The sequence below is a fragment of the Scardinius erythrophthalmus genome (genome assembly GCF_964197995.2).
Source record: "Scardinius erythrophthalmus genome assembly, chromosome: 22".
Lineage (NCBI taxonomy): Eukaryota > Metazoa > Chordata > Actinopteri > Cypriniformes > Leuciscidae > Scardinius > Scardinius erythrophthalmus.
In genome coordinates, this window is record NC_138242.1 from 3,809,873 (window position 1) to 3,827,836 (window position 17,964).

At 38.3% G+C, this 17,964-nt stretch overlaps 1 protein-coding gene across 3 annotated transcripts in view; it reads right to left on the bottom strand.

The window, feature by feature from the left end:
* The window catches only part of fars2 (phenylalanyl-tRNA synthetase 2, mitochondrial), a 157,281-nt gene that overhangs the window by 127,266 nt on the left and 12,051 nt on the right, over nucleotides 1–17,964 (bottom strand). The window contains exon 1 of one of the 3 annotated variants that reach the window (XM_081352962.1): nucleotides 8,118–8,174. The exons of 1 other annotated variant lie outside the window; for it this stretch is intronic. In XM_081352962.1, coding sequence (XP_081209088.1) covers nucleotides 8,118–8,156 — 39 coding nt within the window. In that variant the 5' untranslated portion in view covers nucleotides 8,157–8,174. Of the gene's footprint in view, nucleotides 1–3,607; nucleotides 3,735–8,117; nucleotides 8,175–17,964 lie in introns of those variants that run through there. One more of the 3 variants, XM_081352964.1, reaches the window with a different exon arrangement.

The window sequence follows — 17,964 nt, forward strand, 5'->3', positions numbered from 1 at the left end:
CGCAATCCGCAGATTTGCCTATTAAATTAGTAAATGACTCCCATATGCTAAAAAAAAAACATGCTCTTTTCTTTCCAAATGCGAAATCTTTCCCAACTCTATGATCCACATGTCAAACGTTGGTACAGCCTCAGACTTCCGGTGTTGTAAAATCAGATGTTTTGCAAGTAACATGCTGAGGGAAATAGTTTGTGCTTCATATTTGTCCAGCCCCGCTTCAGGATATGATCCGGCTTTATAGTTCTGTTATACTTCAGAAAGACGACCAAACAACAAGTTCCAGAAGGTGTTGAGCTTGTGACATGTGAAGAGTTGGTGGCTAAATGTTTTCTGAACATTTTGGATGCAAAGATGATATCTCTGGCAAGAATTTAGACAACCTATATTGGGAAAAGTGAAGTCTGTTCAGCTCTCTTTTTTTAATTCTTGGTCTATGTGCATATGGCTATTATTTTTCACTGTCCATTATTGCAACACCTCTATTCCCAGCCTGAAGCACTCTGATTTCTGCAAAGCCATACAATGTTATAACAGTTAGGCCTATATAGTATAACTTCTTCTTCCCTGTAGCAATATGTTATGTCCTGCAGTGGCAGCAGATAGCACACGACTATTTGATGTGAAACTTACATCTGGAAGACGTATTTTAAAGAGTGTTTGCTCATCTGCAATACGTCTATAGGACGTTTCCTGTCAATGTCAAATAGACGTTTAGAAGATGTCTTTAAGATGTAATGATTTAGAATGATTTAGAATGTATGTTAAACTGACATCTTCTAAACGTCTATTTGACATCTGACAGGAAACGTCCTATAGACGTATTGCAGATGAGCAAACACTCTTTAAAATACGTCTTCCAGATGTAAGTTTCACATCAAATAGTTGTGTGCTATAGTGTAGTGTAGTGTAGTATTTATCTGGGTCTGTATAGCCGGTAGGGCTGAACAATAAATCGAATTTTCATCGTCATCGCGATATGAACTCGCACGATGAACACATCGCAACAGACAGCCTGACACGATGAATAATGCCTGGTTCAGACTGCAAGATTTTTGTGTCTGTTATGATAGTCACGGTGTCCGATTACACGATTTTGACTCCTAAAATCTTGTCATGTTGTGGACAAGAAACATGTCAGACTACACTTTCCGACCAGTCATCGCGTGCCGCCACACGCACACTAGGGCTGTGTATCACCAACAATGTCACGATACGATACGCATCACGATACTAAAGCCACGATACGATACGCATCACGATATGGATCAATTTGGAATTTCAGAGTTTAGTAACAGTAATATATGTTTATTTTATAACCAGTGTTAAAACAGTTGTGATCACTGAAAAACCATTTAGTTTTTGTCATAAAAAACGAAGAGTTAAATGAAATAAAAAACTTGTCACAAAAAAGCTTAAAATGGCTTTTCCTTCAGTAGCGCAAATAAATACAATAGAATAAAGATAGCCTACCAATAAAGAGAAAACTTTTTGAATAGGTCTAGCACTAGTATTCAGAAATACTAGAAACTGAATAAAGTAATCAAATGCAAAATAAAACAGTAGTATTTTAGTCCTGATTAAATTAAATACATATGCTATTAATCCAAATTCTTCAAATTAAAACTATCTTTTGTTGTTTTGACAACAATATTAAATGACAGACACATATGGCTTCTGTCCCTTTAAGAGCTAGTGCACGGATCCTGTCCCATCATGCGTTTATGCTGAAGACATAACCGACTGTGTTTAGAGGATACTCAACAAGACCGAAATGTTTGACATAATTTTGCGTGTTTTTGTTTGTTAAAGTGATATAATCCGCGAAAAATAACTTTTGTTACTCGCAATCTGTTTGTGAGCGCGTCGAGTATAAACGCCTCGTCCGTTTGGGGAGGTGCGCGTGCAGGCAGCGGAGACTTGCGCTGCGGAGCCAGGCGAAAGTACAAACAAGGCTTCACGCTCTTTGTGAAGTTTTAAATTGACTGATCTGATTGTATAGTCTGTGTGGATTAATTTACTCATACAATCTACATGCTAAAGTGCAGGAATGGTTAAAATTATGCGCAATACCCGCGCCGAAATTCGAGCCCTGATTTGGCTACATAAGCACAACAGTATCGATACGGAAGCTGCTGTATCGATACGCGCATCGTCAGGAGTTCATGACGATGTATCGTTGTATCGATATTCTGAGCACAGCCCTAACGCACACATTCACTCGCAAACATTCACTCGCACGCGCGGCGCACACACACACACACACACTCGCTCACTCGCGCGCACACACACTCACTGTGCCTCGCTCACTCACTCACTCGCACTTACTCGCACACACACACACACACACACACACACTCACACACACACAAACTCGCACACACAAAAACTCGCTCACTGGCGCACAAACTGTTGCTCGCACTCTCACTCACTCGCGCACACTCACTCTTGCTCACATACTCAACCCATCATGGAGGACCGACCGTTAAAAATTAAACATAGTCTTTCTGTAGTAATGTTGTGAAGCATCACAGACACGACGTAGGTTGTCGAGATGAAACAATCGAATCTTGCGTCCCAACGCCCGTTGTCATTTACGAATCCCCACGACACCCACGTCAAAGGGATCGTGCAAAAATCGTGTAATCTGAACCAGGCAGGTAATAAACGTTTGACCTATCACGCAAAGAACCTATTAAAGCACTAACATGGGAACAGTATAGCTAACATTTACATTTGAATATTTATCGCAAGTCATATCGTCATCGCAATAATAAACATATGTTATCGCACATCGCAGCTTTTCCTCATATCGTGCAGCCCTAATAGCCGGAGTTGCTCTCTCCCAGAAAGCTGTTGCATTACACAAGCTAACTTTTTAATGCACAGAAACAGCGTTATAAATAAATCTTAACCTCTGATTCCTAATTTCATCCATTTTTGGATGGCCAAACAAAGGGGTTTTGCTTTTGCATCCAAGCAAACAGTGTCTCCATGACATGATGGCAACACTACAAGGCACTGAAGCCTTGTCTTCTTTTGTATGCAAGCTCTCAGATTTCATTAACAAGATCTTAATTTGTGTTTCAGAAGATGAACAAAAGTCTTACTGGTTTTGGAACGACATTAGGGTGAGTAATTAAAGACAGAATTTCATTTTTTGGGTGAACTATCCCTTTAAGAGCACGATGAAGCCATTCTTTAGAAAGAGTTTCATTTCACTTTTGTAATACTGTGAAAACTTATAACATACACACTCACTCCTAAAGCAGCTCTGACAGGGATATAAATGCAATAAAAAGTGCATTTTCAGGACCAGCGTGCCACCACGGCTGTCAGAGCCTTGAGTAGGTGCCAGCAAAAGCGCAAACAAGGTAAACTTTTATGAGCAGCCAGGAAATGTGTGGCAGCTGCCGTCTCCTCCAGACCATCTCAGCTTGCACACTCCATTCATCTGAGCCCTGTGTGTGTGTGTGTGTGTGTGTCGTCCTCAACCAACCCCCTAGTCTTCTGAGCCCGTCACTTCCCCAGATGCATTCTGTTTGTGCGCTCTGCATTATGAACTGTCACATCTGATAAAATAATGGTAAAAATGACGGCCGCGACTTACTAGACACTTTACACTTGTAGCTTGACTTTGTCCTTTTCTTGGTGGTTGAGATTCTTTTTAGAGTTGGTCTTGCATGGTAAGTCAAGGTGACAACATGTTTTGTGTTTTTTTTTTTTTTTAAGTCGACATGAAACGGAAGTTGCGACAGTCTTTTCTTCCCTATTGTGATGTATCTCTGAGTGAAATGGCTTCTGGAGCAAGAACAAATGTAGGGCGAGACTTGGTTTTGTCTATGGGGAATGAACTTTTATGGTTAGATGACAGTGGTTTGCTATTGGTCAATCTCATGTGAGTGACAGGTTGCCCCGCCCTTACGCCAGTAAACACGTCATCAGAGAAGAGATGTCACTGCAAGATGGGAGGGGAAGTTATTTTGATTAAAGATTATGAGGCGCATGAATAAAATAATTTACTGATAAATAATTTACAATAAATACTACAATATTCCATAAAAGCAAACATTGTCAGTTTTGATTTCATGGTGACTAGAGATGCACTGGTCAACCAGCCATCAATCGCAACCTGACGGTTTCCGCTCCAAAAGTCTGTTTATTTTGGCAGATATATTTTTTTAGGACTTACATTGCAATCATTTCCCAAAATGTCATTTGTGTAGAAATATTACAAAGTCGGTAAACAGGACGTCAACACAAGCCAGGGATGGGACACGACGAAGACGGAAGCAAAGAGGAGAGGAGCGCACAAACACAGCAAGCTCACTGTTTGTGATGCTCAAAATATTGGAAGAAAAATATAAATATTGAATTAGGGGTGGGAGTTTATATGAATGTCTCTCTGAAGGGAACTGACTGTCTTCCAAAAAAGTTTTGATGGCATTTTCTTTTCCTCTTACCTCCGTATAATACCTATAGAGTTCAACAGTCGGGTTCCGGAAGTAAAAACCTTTTCTCCATAGGGAAATTGATTTTGAACGATATCTTTCAAACCTTTCAAGACAGGCCTACAAGGTTATTAATCCATGGTAAGCCGCCAGCCTGCATTGTTTAATCTATATATATATATATATATATATATATATATATATATATATATATATATATATATATATATATAAATAATCATATTTAACAGCAGAACTCCCAATGAAAAACTACGTTACCCATGATGCTGTACATAAAAACACACCAATCATTAAAAAAATATATCTCTTTAGCTCCGCCCACACCCATGCAGCACTGCAAATGATGTAATCTCTCTAACCTCTTAAAATACTTAAATATGTGCATATTTAGCAATTAGCTTAAAATATACTGTTTATATATATAATCAACTTTTGTACATGAGAAGTTTATGTTTCTGCATTGTTTTTAATAAGATTATGCTGTTCACAATGCTTGTACTGTAGTTCTGTCCCTCACTAAAGCCATTTAGTACACATTGTACTTTTGTCATTTTGTCCCATTTTTTTGCTTCAACCAAAGCTTGTAATATTATGATTCACTGATTGGCTTGGTATAACTTTTTAACATATCATTTTTAAAAATCCCTATGGGAAAAATGAATGGAAAAAATACTTTAATAATACCAGTGCTGCTTAAAAAGGGGGCGGGAACTGTTGAACTCTATTAAAGCAGTGTTTATAAGGGCAGTGCTGCTTTGTGTACAACGGTAGCCAAGGAAACGCCATATCGCTGTTGTTCAATAAGCGCCATCTACTGTCAGAGACTAAATTTGCATTTTCATTCAGTCCGTCTGCTGTTTTTGTTTTGTTCAGGTATGTTTTATGTAGCATAATTTCACAAAGCTAAAGTCAAACCATTTTATTTTTGCTTTAAATCAATCAATCAAATACAACTTATGTTGCATGTGAGTAGCATCTTTGTTTGGATCATAATTAAAATGCAGTGGTTGCCTCTAATTTCAAAATGGCTACAGATATTTTCTGTTTACGGCCAGTTTGGTCTGTAATAGAGCAAATAAACATCAAATTTGATCAAACAAAGAAAAAACATTGGCAACCGGAATCGGAACTGGCCCACTTGGTTGTAAAACAATCTGCAATTGGAATCGGCCATGAAAAATCATGATCGGTGCATTCCTAATATTGACTTAATCACCTAATATTAACAATCACCAATGGAAACAATAGGTTTCACACTGAAGCAACAGGCTTAGAGGGAACTGAACTGAAATCCCTGAGCTTGCAACAAAGTGTTGACACACTACATTAATCCACTCTGTGTCTCTCGAGGCTGAATTTAGAAGGCCGTTTCTGGGGAATGCCTTCCTCCCTTTATGTCTCTTTCCATCGCTGTCTACTCATTTGAGAAACAGTCAAAAGGACCGTCTTTGTCGGGATTCCGCTGAGATACTGGCTCAGTCATCTCTCCTTGAGCGAAGATCAAAGACAGTGTGGTGTAACAGTCCTGAGGGCTCGGAAAAAGGTTTTCTCCACATTTTAAGTGTGCATTCAAAGTCAACACAGCCAAGACGAGAGGGACATAGTGCTTAAAATGTGCCCATTACAGATTCCACAGGTGTTTAAGATATAAAATAAACAACCAAAGTTAAAGTAAACTTCTGCTTAAAAGGACCGACCCTTGCTGGCTGACTTCCGAAAGGAAACTGTCTTGAATGGTAAAGCCCCACAAAAATAGAAGCACATGGGAGTTTGGGAGCTTGGTGTGTGGTTGGGGAAATGTGTGGGTGGGGTCATGCTGGCAGAAAACAGGTATAAGCTCACGGAAGCGTGTGATTGGAGAATGTAGAGGCTGAGGAGAAAGAAAATGAACACCATCTCTAAATATGAAAAAAAAGCATTCATTATTTATAAACTGACTATAATATACTGAGCTCATAAATTGCATCTGACATAAACTATTGTCCAAAACCTAGTGAGAAGCCTACCTAGGCAGCATTTTAAGGCATTTTAGGAACATTATTATGCAGAATTTCACCGTGTTAGCTTAGGAAAATGTTAACTTCAAATTCTTTTGCAATTAAATCAGGTTTCCAGTGCAATTCACATGAAGAGGGATACTTGTATGCAATTGGTATGCTTTTAGAGCATCACATTGTTAGCTTAGCAACATGTTCTCTTCAAATTCTATTGAAATCAATGGTGTGTTGGGTTTCCAGTGTGATTCATGTGAATAAGGCTATTTGTATGATGTAGCTGGTGGTCAAGCTGGTTTTCAGTTGCTTTTAGCAGGTTGGTCTCCCAATCTGACCATCTAAAGAATTGGCCAAACCCCTTTAAAATCAGCCTTCTAAACCAGCTAAGACCAGCCAACAAGCTTAGGCTGGTTTTAGCTGTATTTTTCAGTAGGGAATTCAATGGTGAGTCGGACCAAAGACCCTTTCAGGCAAGACATTTCACTCGGCGGCCATCTTTGAAATGTCTCTTGGCTCAGCTCCAATCTCTTAAAATGGGGAAACATCAAATTACAAAGCTGTTCACCATGCTTACAATAAATGTCATATTTGAAACCAACAATGAAATCTGACAACAACTGTCACAGAAATGTGCCTTCTAAAAGCTCAAATCATGTAAAAAAAACTAAAAAAAACAGGCTAGACCAGCCAATGTGCATGTGCAGTCATAAGCGTGCGTCTCAGAACACTAAACACAGAACACACAATGACTTTACCAATAGGCGATTGGCTCTTATACCGAAACATTCAGCATTGCACTTTCTCCCATTCTTGTGCACCGTCTTTTCATATCTACAGTCTTTGGCCGGGTTTCCAGTGTGATTCATGTGAAGATGGCTATTTGTGATATTTGTAATGCTTGTTGGAGTATCACATTGTTTGCTTAGCAACATGCTAAATTCTTTTGACATCAAGTCTGGTTTCCAGAGTTGATGCATATGTAGAGGGGTCCAAATCAGTCACTTATGGGGTCGGGTTCTATTTCTATTGCAATGCTGCCTATGTAGGCAGTAAACGGTACCTCAGGTTTTTGGAACTGAGCTATAGTCTCTTAATTTCTGTTGGCAGCATCCATCTTTATGCAACATTGCATTAAGCTCAAAGCTTTCAGCTGAGAACCCTTGAGAGGGATGCCAACATGATACAAACTTGACCTGACTTCCTCAGAGCCTGAAAAGCCCCAGCTTGCCCAAAGACTGTCTAGATGATGTGAAGTCAGCCGGCTGTAGCCGCCGGGACTACCGAGAGCCCCATGCACCAAGGATAAGGCGCCCCAATTGGCCATGGGGTGGTCTGGCCTGATTCCCAGCCTTTAGAGTTGCATCGTCTTGAGACTTGTATCCCTCATCGTTAGGGAACAGCCTGCCTGCACATCTATCATGCAAGTCCCTCTCTATTCTGTTCATTCTGAAACTTCCAAAGTCAGATACACAATGACAATGCCCTTCTGATAATTCATCTTAGTTCATAATGTTGTCCTGCATGCACACTACATCAACAGGCCCTACAAGTGACCCTGTTTGTTAGGATACCAGCCTCCATCTATAATGATGAAGACCTTGTTTTGGTTTATTCATTACGGTCTTAATCAATTTAAATTCAAACTCTCACTCACCTTCACTCTTGTTTTTGCTGTAAAAATGAGCCCTTCCATACTTGATTAAACCGTAGACTGAAAAACAAAAAAGCCATATGTTTAAGCTACAAAGAATTCAAATCTGCAAAGGAGATTCACAATCCATTTTACTTCCATAATGTAATGCGTTATTGCTTGTACTTCTTTACCCAACGGAAATGGCTAAATGTTTGTTTAGATGACAGAATTCACAATTTTAGAGGATTTGAACTAGACATCTAACTAGCATACAAAACCACTGTGATAGAAAACTTACAGTTGCCCTATCATAGAAAAGTACATAGAAAAGCATAATAAAGTACTAGTAGGCCATGTTGAAGAACATTATATTCAAGACTCTTAAGGTCTTCCCACCATTAACATGAGATACGCAGTACAGTGGTGTTAAGGCAGTGTCACTGATATGATTCCCAAAGATTGATGATTAAGCTCTAATTTGGCTTCATCCATCTGATCAGTCAATAAATCAAGAGATCAAACGATGACTCATGCAAACGAAGAAGCGTTTAGTCATTTTCAGACTCATTTTTGTCACTATTCTTTCTCAGAACTGCTGCCCACATCTTGCCACCTTAAAAACAAACACCCTTTTTCAGAACTAAAATCTTCCTTATGTGACCCATTCAAAGAGCGAGTGTATAAATAATCACTTGAAATCACGCCACATCAAGGGGATTGCAGGCCCACAGCGGCCGAGCGTCTAAATGTCACTCAGTGACTCAAGCAATGAAACCGCACCATGTGTGAACCGATTGTAAGAGGAAGTGAATGGCGAGCTGGCAGGGGACACATCCCATGTTACATCACAAGGCAAGCTGGCACTGAGGTGTCTATGTTGGGCACTATTCATGGGCACAGGCTGTGGCAGGAGAACCAGCAGGGCCAGGAAGAGCTATATGGAGCAGATGGGAGCGTCCTACAGAGCAACAAGCCTCTGTAAGTCTGAGAGGAGCGCTCCCCACAGTCGGACCACTGCGATAACATCCACTCAATTTATTAGCACTCTTCTCAACAGGAGATGTGTGGTATGGCTGGCAATAACAAGTTCCTTTATTTTATGTTTGGCCTATTTGCCAACTTTTAATGACAAAGACCGTAGATGGGCAACAGGATCTCTATATGAAGATAAGGACACAATGATTTCTTTTACCCTCCACAAACCAGACAATCAATGCTATGGAAACTTGTTTCCACTAAGTAAAATAATTAAAGGCAATTGCGAAATAAAAATAGAAACAAAAAAAAATCAGAATTCCGATATATAAACTCAGGTGCAATTCTGCCATTTTTCTCAGAATTGTGAGATGTATAATTATGAGATAAAATGTTACAATTACCTTATAAATATTTTCTGTGGTGAAAACAGTCACAGTTTTTTAACTTTCGGGGAAAATAACCTACTAAATGACTTGTCTCCTCATATTAAAATAATAGAACTTTTTTTTTAGGGGGGGGGGGGGGGGTCTTCATAATCAAAGAAATAAGACACTTCAGCTTGAAGACACCCGAGGTAAATCTGCACATTAATAAGCGTACTAATAAATTAGTATGTGGAGATGGACTATGGCTTTGTTCGTTAGCTGTTCTCAGCAGGCTTTCTTATGGGTTTATATCTCAGACAATTTAAAACAATTATCACACCTGCTAATTTGTCTCAATGACAGCTAAACAAATGCTACAACTCCAACAGAAGGACATTCTCAAAGCAGCACGGTGTAATGCATTTACTAACTCCTTGCTAAACCAACAAAAAAAGTGATTAAAGCTCCAGGCTACACAATTATCCTCTTGGGAGTAACTTTTGCACACACAAACTCCAACATCATGTATTCAGGTCGAGGTGGTAGACCACCACATCTAAATATGCTGTATTATAACTGCTTCAGGAAAACATAAAGCATTGCAATGAAGGCATGAATAAGAAATATGTTTTGCACAGATGGTAAGAGAGCTGAGCCCATGTTTTACACTGGTACAAGTCATCAAAATGATTTTAGTATCTACTTTTAGTTGATTTTTATCACCTTAGGTCAGTGGTTTTCAACCTTTTTGACTCAAGAGCCCCATGTTGGCCAACACAATATTTGAAGCCTAAGCTATTTCCAGTATTTCTGCCATAATCATGACAAAGCTACTTATTAACAGAAACTAGGAGTATTGATATTAATTTAATTAGGCAGGATTCATTTTGTGACTTCAGAAGTATCAAGAACTCTATGTTCCTCAATTGAAAAGTTATTGAGAAAAAAACACACACACACACACACACACACACACACACACACACACACACACACACACACACACACACACACACACACACACACACACACACACACACACACACATATATATATATAGTTTTAAAGTCATTATTGATTATTTTTATCATATTATATTTTATTATTTTAATATATTGATAATAATTGATTAATTTATATACTTTTTAGTCCCCCTTGGAAGTTTGCGGCCCAACTGCCTTAGGTATTTTTTTTCCAATTGACATTTTCTTAAATTAACCAATTTAGGTCACTTGTACTCACTTAAAACACCTACTAGTTCAACAAAAAATTATCTAGACCTGGTTTTTGGTGTGTTTTAAGAAAATTTATTTAACAATATACATTGCATACACTGTTTCTGATGACTTGCTACATTTCTCTCAAAATGTGTTACATTTATAAATTCACACATTTATTTCCCACAGTATCTGCTGAAAATACGTTCACTTCCTTTGACAAATGCCGAGAGGCCATCATGCTGAAAAACTGCCAGGTTCTTTCAGGAAGATCATCCATTTACTCTATTACATGTTCATGGCAGTAATGGTTTTAAATGCAGAAGCTCCTTGTCTGACTGATGTACCGCCTGGGGGCCGAGAGTGAAGATAGACTAGTTTAATTTGTGCTAAAAGACTGAGGCCAGACTAATAACAACATTTCTCATTGAACAAGCTGAGTGGATCGTGTTGGACTGTGAAATACACTGTTAGGAGTCCTGTTGCGGATAGCATACACCCATCACACAGGAGAATTGTTGAGCTGAAAACCTCTTCAGAAAAAGATTGGGTTAAAACAACAAGTTTGAGGACCACAGCTCAATTTACTGAAGTATGTGCACTGACCACTAGGTCATGGCTTCAACAGCAACAGCTATTTTAGGAACAACAAAGTTGGAAAACAGATTCCAAGTAGGGCTTTACTTTCAATTTGACCAATTTGACCACACTGTGATGGTCAGCGTACTTTCCTAAGCATGCTTTCCTCTGCTGTGTGAGCGACAACAGTTCGGGGGATTGAAAACGCTTGAATAAACTGATCAAGGTGGCCAGCACTGCTGCCCGTCTCAATGCAGAGAACCTGATGGTGGCAAAATTGGAGTCTGTTGTAAACAATGCTTCAACATCACTTCCGCAATACCCCCAGCTTTCATTTTCATGCTGTTCTCCTTCTTGATCAACAGATCTCAGTACTTTGATCAAATGACATTAGGCATGAATGCTAATTTGGCAATATAAAAAATAAAATAAAATAAAGGGGTGGTTGATTATGATTTCACTTTTCTAACTTTAGTTAGTGTGTAATGTTGCTGTTTGATCATAAACAACATCTGCAAAGTTACAACGCTCAAAGTTCAAATCAAAGGGAGATATTTTCTTTTCACTTTTTAAGGACTACAACAAACGGCTGGTAGAGACTACACCACATTCCTCCCGGGTTAGTGACATCACCAACCCTAGAATTTACATAAACCCCGCCCCCTGAACACGATTTATAGATTATCAAGAAAGAATATGCTAATCAATGACTAGAAGATAACTACACATAAGCTACATAAATTCATCAACTAACCATTCAGAAATGTCCTGTTGCTTCTACATGTTGTCACTTCTTCTTGAGTCTCTCCATCATTGTCTTAATCCGGTTTGAACATAAAAGGTTAAAAGTTTTTAAGATTTTCAGTGCGTGTCTGTGTGAGGTAAAAGGACACAAGCTTTTGAAGCTCCGCCCCCTGTGTGCCGGGAGCAGCAGCTCATTTGCATTTAAAGGGAAAGACACAAAATGGTGCGTTTTTGCTCACCCTCAAAAATGTACAATTTTAACATGCTATATAAAAATATCTATGGGGTATTTTGAGCTAAAACTTCACACACACACTCTGGGGACATCAGAGACTTATTTTACATCTTGTGAAAAGGGCATTATACCACCCCTTTAAAACAAAAGATGCGCAGCAGAAAACATTGAGGGAAGAGCTTTTGAGTACCAACATTTTTGGGGACAGGGACATGTTTACTTACTGGAGTAGGATTTGTCTCCATCTCTGGTAAGATAGCAGTCATGATGATAAGTGTGTTCATTAATTATTAGTGGTGCAACGGATCGCAGTAGATCCGTACGGACCAGGCCCCGCGGTTGGACACTGAATTGATTCCTCTTTCGCGTTTACTTGCGTTTGAACGGACACATACACACAAAATGATGTCAAAATACCCATCTCGACAAGTATTCTCTTGGATATGTGAATAGTTGAGAAAGAAACCGGATGTGTGTCAGTATATTCGGTCTGTGCATTCGGTCTTAAAATGAGGTCACCCTTCCGCCAGAACTTGCCTCTCTCATGAATGCACATACAGCTGTTGCCGGAAGCCAGTGATTATAGTTTATAAAGTTTTAAATATTGATATTTTTCTCACAAAAACCCATCGCTTTGCTTCAGAAGGCATTTATCACCCCACTGGAGTCGTATGAATTACTTTTAAGATGGATGGAAGTGCTTTTTGAAGCCTCAAAAACTCGGGTGTCATTCAATGCCATTACAAATGTGGGAAGAGCCAGGATACAGTAATATGTTCGGCTGAAAGAAGAAAGTTACTTAGGATGGCTTGAGGGCAAGTAAATTATAGCATTATTTTCATTATTAGGTGGACTATTACTTTAAGGAATTACTGGTACCATATAATTGAATGGCTGATTTCAATCTGTGCAGCTTAATAGTACACCATGAACAAGTTTGATTGTCCCTCCAGTTACAATTGTGTCTTTATCATCTTTTTGAAAAACTAAATATGAAATAATAATAGTAATTTGAATGAAGTCGAACCATGAACCAAAAAAGCAATTAAGTCATGAGAACAAACACAAATCCATTTTGAACACTAATTTCCCTTCGGCAAGTACATTTTCCCAAGGCATCAATTCATCCACAGTATACAGGTTGTAGCCACCTTATTAGTAAGTCAATTTATTGTTTTTCTCCTTTACCAAGGTTTCAAAGCAGACCTGTGTCATGCTCCTGGCAAAAGCAAGTCTTAGCAGGTCTTAGCAGAAATGAAATTCTAGACGTTGCAGCATTTCTCAAGTCTGGCGCGAGTCCCTTGAGATTCGTCAGCTGAAATTCAGTGTGGCATAGTGAATATCAACACCACAATGAAATCAATGAAATGTTCAACACCGTATGACAAAATGTCACACGGGCCTACCGGTCTAGAAAGAACAGAAGAAAGAGCTAGAAAACTTGTTTAGCGAGAAGCCACGATGGAAGGCGTATTATGGATCCAGTCACAGCCTCTACCCGGTTTGAATTATTCCAGGTACTGCAGAGGAGACACAGATCAATGGGTTCAAACCCACGTAATCCACGCTGCACGCTGAGTAATGACCAGCCGTTCACCTCTCTTGAGAGTGGATGTAGTAAGGACAATAATCACAGGGCACTGGCATCAGCGGGAACCCTTGTTCTAGTAATATCGACTCAACTGTGACTGACAGCGGGAAATCTAAGGCCCTGTTTACACCTCGTATTACCATCCATCTTGCGTGATCCAATCACAAATGGTCCGCTGAGACAGATCGTCATTGACATATGGTACTAACGTGTGTGAAATGCATCTCCAGTGACCACTTATGACTGGATTTCGAGGAAATCATGACTACATGCATCACTTACAGTGTATTACTTCCTATTTACTGTACGTGATCTGCTGCATGTTGATATTCAGGGTCAACAACATGATACGAATTTAATCCGAATCTATGAACTGAATTAAAAATACTTTCAAAATGCATTTAAAACAAGTATACAATGATGTATGCATTCAATGCATACACACACATCATCAATAGCTGTTTCCATTCAAAGTTGTGAATTTTACTTGGAGTATCTCATAAAACATTTAAGCACTTGATCGTTTAAAAGTATCACTTCCTGGGAAATTGGTGCAAAATATCTTAAATGAAAATGGAAGTTGCTGCAATGGGGGGAAGCCACTGTGGCTCTTTTTTCATACATCATAAATCACTTGTGCTAGAAGATCATTATACCAAATAATTTTGATGAGAGACTTTAGCTCAGGCATTTCCAAATGACCAAACTGACATTTGAGACGCTGTGCAATGCGATTGGTCTGCTGGTTTGCATCGAGGGATTTATTTGGTAAATGTGTTGCCATCGTAGTTTATGTCTTTTTATTGGATATAAAATTATCCAGTGAGTGCATACATTTTTTAATGCACATTTTTAGAATGTATGCATTTCTTTCCATCCAGCATTTTTTATGCAATATGCCACAATTTGCATAAAAATTAGTTAATGGAAACAGCTTATGATGAGCATGTTTTTAATTTAACAGAATTAAGATTAATATATATTTTTTTTTCATTAAAAAATGTCAGGGTGGTACAACCATCCTGATATCATAATGAAGAAAAAGTTTACTCCTTTTGTAGTAGTTTTCTTAAAATATTATTACCATTATAAACTAAAATGCATCAAATCTTTTGACTGCCAAATCAAAGTCATGTGGTCCAAATGAATGTGCAGAAACAAAAACAAAACAGGAAATGATATCATAGCGAGGAGGACCCCTGCAAACCCTGTAGTATATCATGGTCAAGAAGTCACTTAAAATACATAACAGACTTTTATGAAAAAGGCAATATAAGTTAAGGTTGCAAAATATGCTACAACTCCCGAAACCCACCCAAAAAATGAATAATTCTTAAATTAATAATAATTCTTAAATTAATTATTTAGGAAAAATGTTTTACCTTGGAAAAATATATTTTAAAACTTTTTTGAGAATGATTTAAGATGTGTATGCTTACATGTTTTCAAGCTGTACAGAAAATAATTTTACTTTTACTTGGTTACACCACATGACATTGAATTTAAAGTTTTCTTGATTTTTTTTTTTAAATACATCCAATTAAAATGAACATTAGTACTTTTCTAAGATCTTGCAACAAACTCGATTTTTAGAAGACTTGATTTTAGTGTCTTTGTTACACATTACATGTACTTACTATAGCAATAACAGTAAATTATGCAAAATTACAAGCAAATAACCCTAAGCCAATTAATATTAATTAATTAATTATTATTAATTAAAAGTAATTATTTGTTTAATTACACTGTAGCACAGTAGTAATTTTCCTTTTCTCAGAATATTCCTTTTCTTTATCCTGGAAACTCTTATTTGTCATTGATATCAATCAAACTGGTAAAGTTCTGTTATTGTGCCTTTTGAACTTCACTCAAATTTGTGTTCATTTTCATATTCGTATACGAGTAACCAGCACAGAGTAAAACCCTTGTTACAGCACAATGGTTGATTGAGTTGGATATAGGGAGTCATTTGATGTTGTTAGGGACGGTCTAGCAATAAATGCAATGTGATCACAAGCATTCTACCTCTGAATGAGGTTTGAGTGATTTGAATCCAGTTTAAAACCAAAACTGATGCGAACACATGGTGTAAATGGGGTCTCTGCTCTTGGATTCACAAAGATCGCCAAGCCTAAATCTCGTGAAAGCCCTAATCTTCCCAAACAACCACAGGACAAATCATGTGTGCTCGTAACTAACATCCCATTGGAAATCAATGAAAGGCACTTAAGCCTGACTGCTTCACTGAAGTGGACAAGAAACAGTCCTCCTCTTCCTCACCCACTTAATCACACACACGCTCAAGACACGACTGTCGGCAGTGGCCCGAGTCGACGTCAGAACCAGGAGTTCAGTCAGCAGACTTCAGGGTTTAGTGATCTGAGCGCTCGGGTATTACATCCAGCTTTGTCATAGCCAGCTTGTGGCTTGCTGACTGATGTAGGCTGAGTAATCATTGGCACTCAAGTGCATTCTGGGTTCAGTCAGTCACTAACAGAAGCGAGTGGGTGGCGAGTTGATGCAGTGCAGACACAGCAGGATCTGCGATAGTGACGACTCATGCAAGCTCCATTGCTCAACAGTGAAAGTGCATGATGGGGAAATTCCTTCACCAGGCATAGGTGGAGGAAAAGCTGGAGACAAACGCTCACGCTGTCTTGAAAACACCCTGCCTAAAAGTTGCATGGAACTGCTTTCTCTTTGGAGTTGCCCAACAATTGCAAATTAACACTGAAATTAATGTCTGGAAATGGGATATTAGAAAGACAAAGAATTGAAATTATAGCCAACAAGGTTGTTTAGGCCTAGTATTCAAAAATAACTACTAATACACTCTTAAAATAATAAAAGTAATAATACACCCTTAAAAATAAAGGTCTTTATTGGCCAACAAGGTTGTACATAATTTAGGCCTAGTATTCAAAAATAATACACTCTTAAAAATAAAGGTCTTTATTGGCATCGATAGTTCCATGAAGAACCTTTAACATCCATGGAATCTTTACATTGATCAAAAGGCTCTTTAGATTGTTAAAATGTTATAAAAATGGTTATGTTATTAACTGATCCCTGAAAGGTTCTTTGTGGAACCAAAAAAAAGGAACCAGCCAAAAATCCTCCCTTTGGAAAAATATATATTTTAGAATGTACTGATGAAAGCAAACGAGGACGACGAAACTGAACCATTTTGTTTAGAAAGCAGACTTTCGAGCGAGTGTCACGGCTCGTTCAAGAGTGCAAAGATTAAGCTATTTAAGTAGTGCCTCTGATTTCACACTGAGTTGCAAAAATGCTGATGCTGAGAAATATGATTCATTACCACAAATAGTTTGAGTCATCACACAAACATATTATGCATTAGGACGATGTAATTGGATATCAATGATAATTTATGTATTACCTAAATGATTAAATGTCATTCTGTCTTATTCATTTAGTGAACAATAGTGTAGAAAACATTCTAGGCAAGCTAGATTTTGTTTTAATGTATCAGATAAAATAGGTAATAGTTCCTATAGTTGTCATTTCAGAGCAAACACATTAAAGGGATGGTTCGGAGTAAAATCAACCCAGGGTCCTTTGCACCATGACCTCGAACCAAACACCCCCCAGAAGCCTTTTTCCCTTGGTTGAACATTATTAAAGTTAGAGCTTATTTACAGATATCAGCCGAATGGCTTAGTGTAGGCACTAATGGATCCGAGGCTGTAGGCTATCTCTTAAATTACCGTTATTTGGGAAAAGCCCGTAAAAGTCCTGGCAAAAGAGCCGTCAGGCAAGTGTTATTTAAATAAACTCCTTATGTACTTACAAACTTTCAAATGCCTCGTTTTATGAGTACAGAACCTATTTGTACTACTGTAAAAGTTTGGTGCCATTCTGGGCATTATTAGTGCGGTAATTTACCAGATACAGCCTTGGATCCATTAGCGCCTGCACTAAGCCATCCGGCTGATATCTCTAAATAAGCTCTAACTTTAATAATGTTCCACCAAGGGAAAAAGGCTTCTGGGGGGTGTTTGGCTCGAGGTCATGGTGCAAAGGACCCTAAGTTGATTTTACTCCGAACCATCCCTTTAAAGTCAAAAATACATATAGAATATAAAAAATAATGTATCAATATAATATATATATATAGAAACATAATACTGTATAGCCC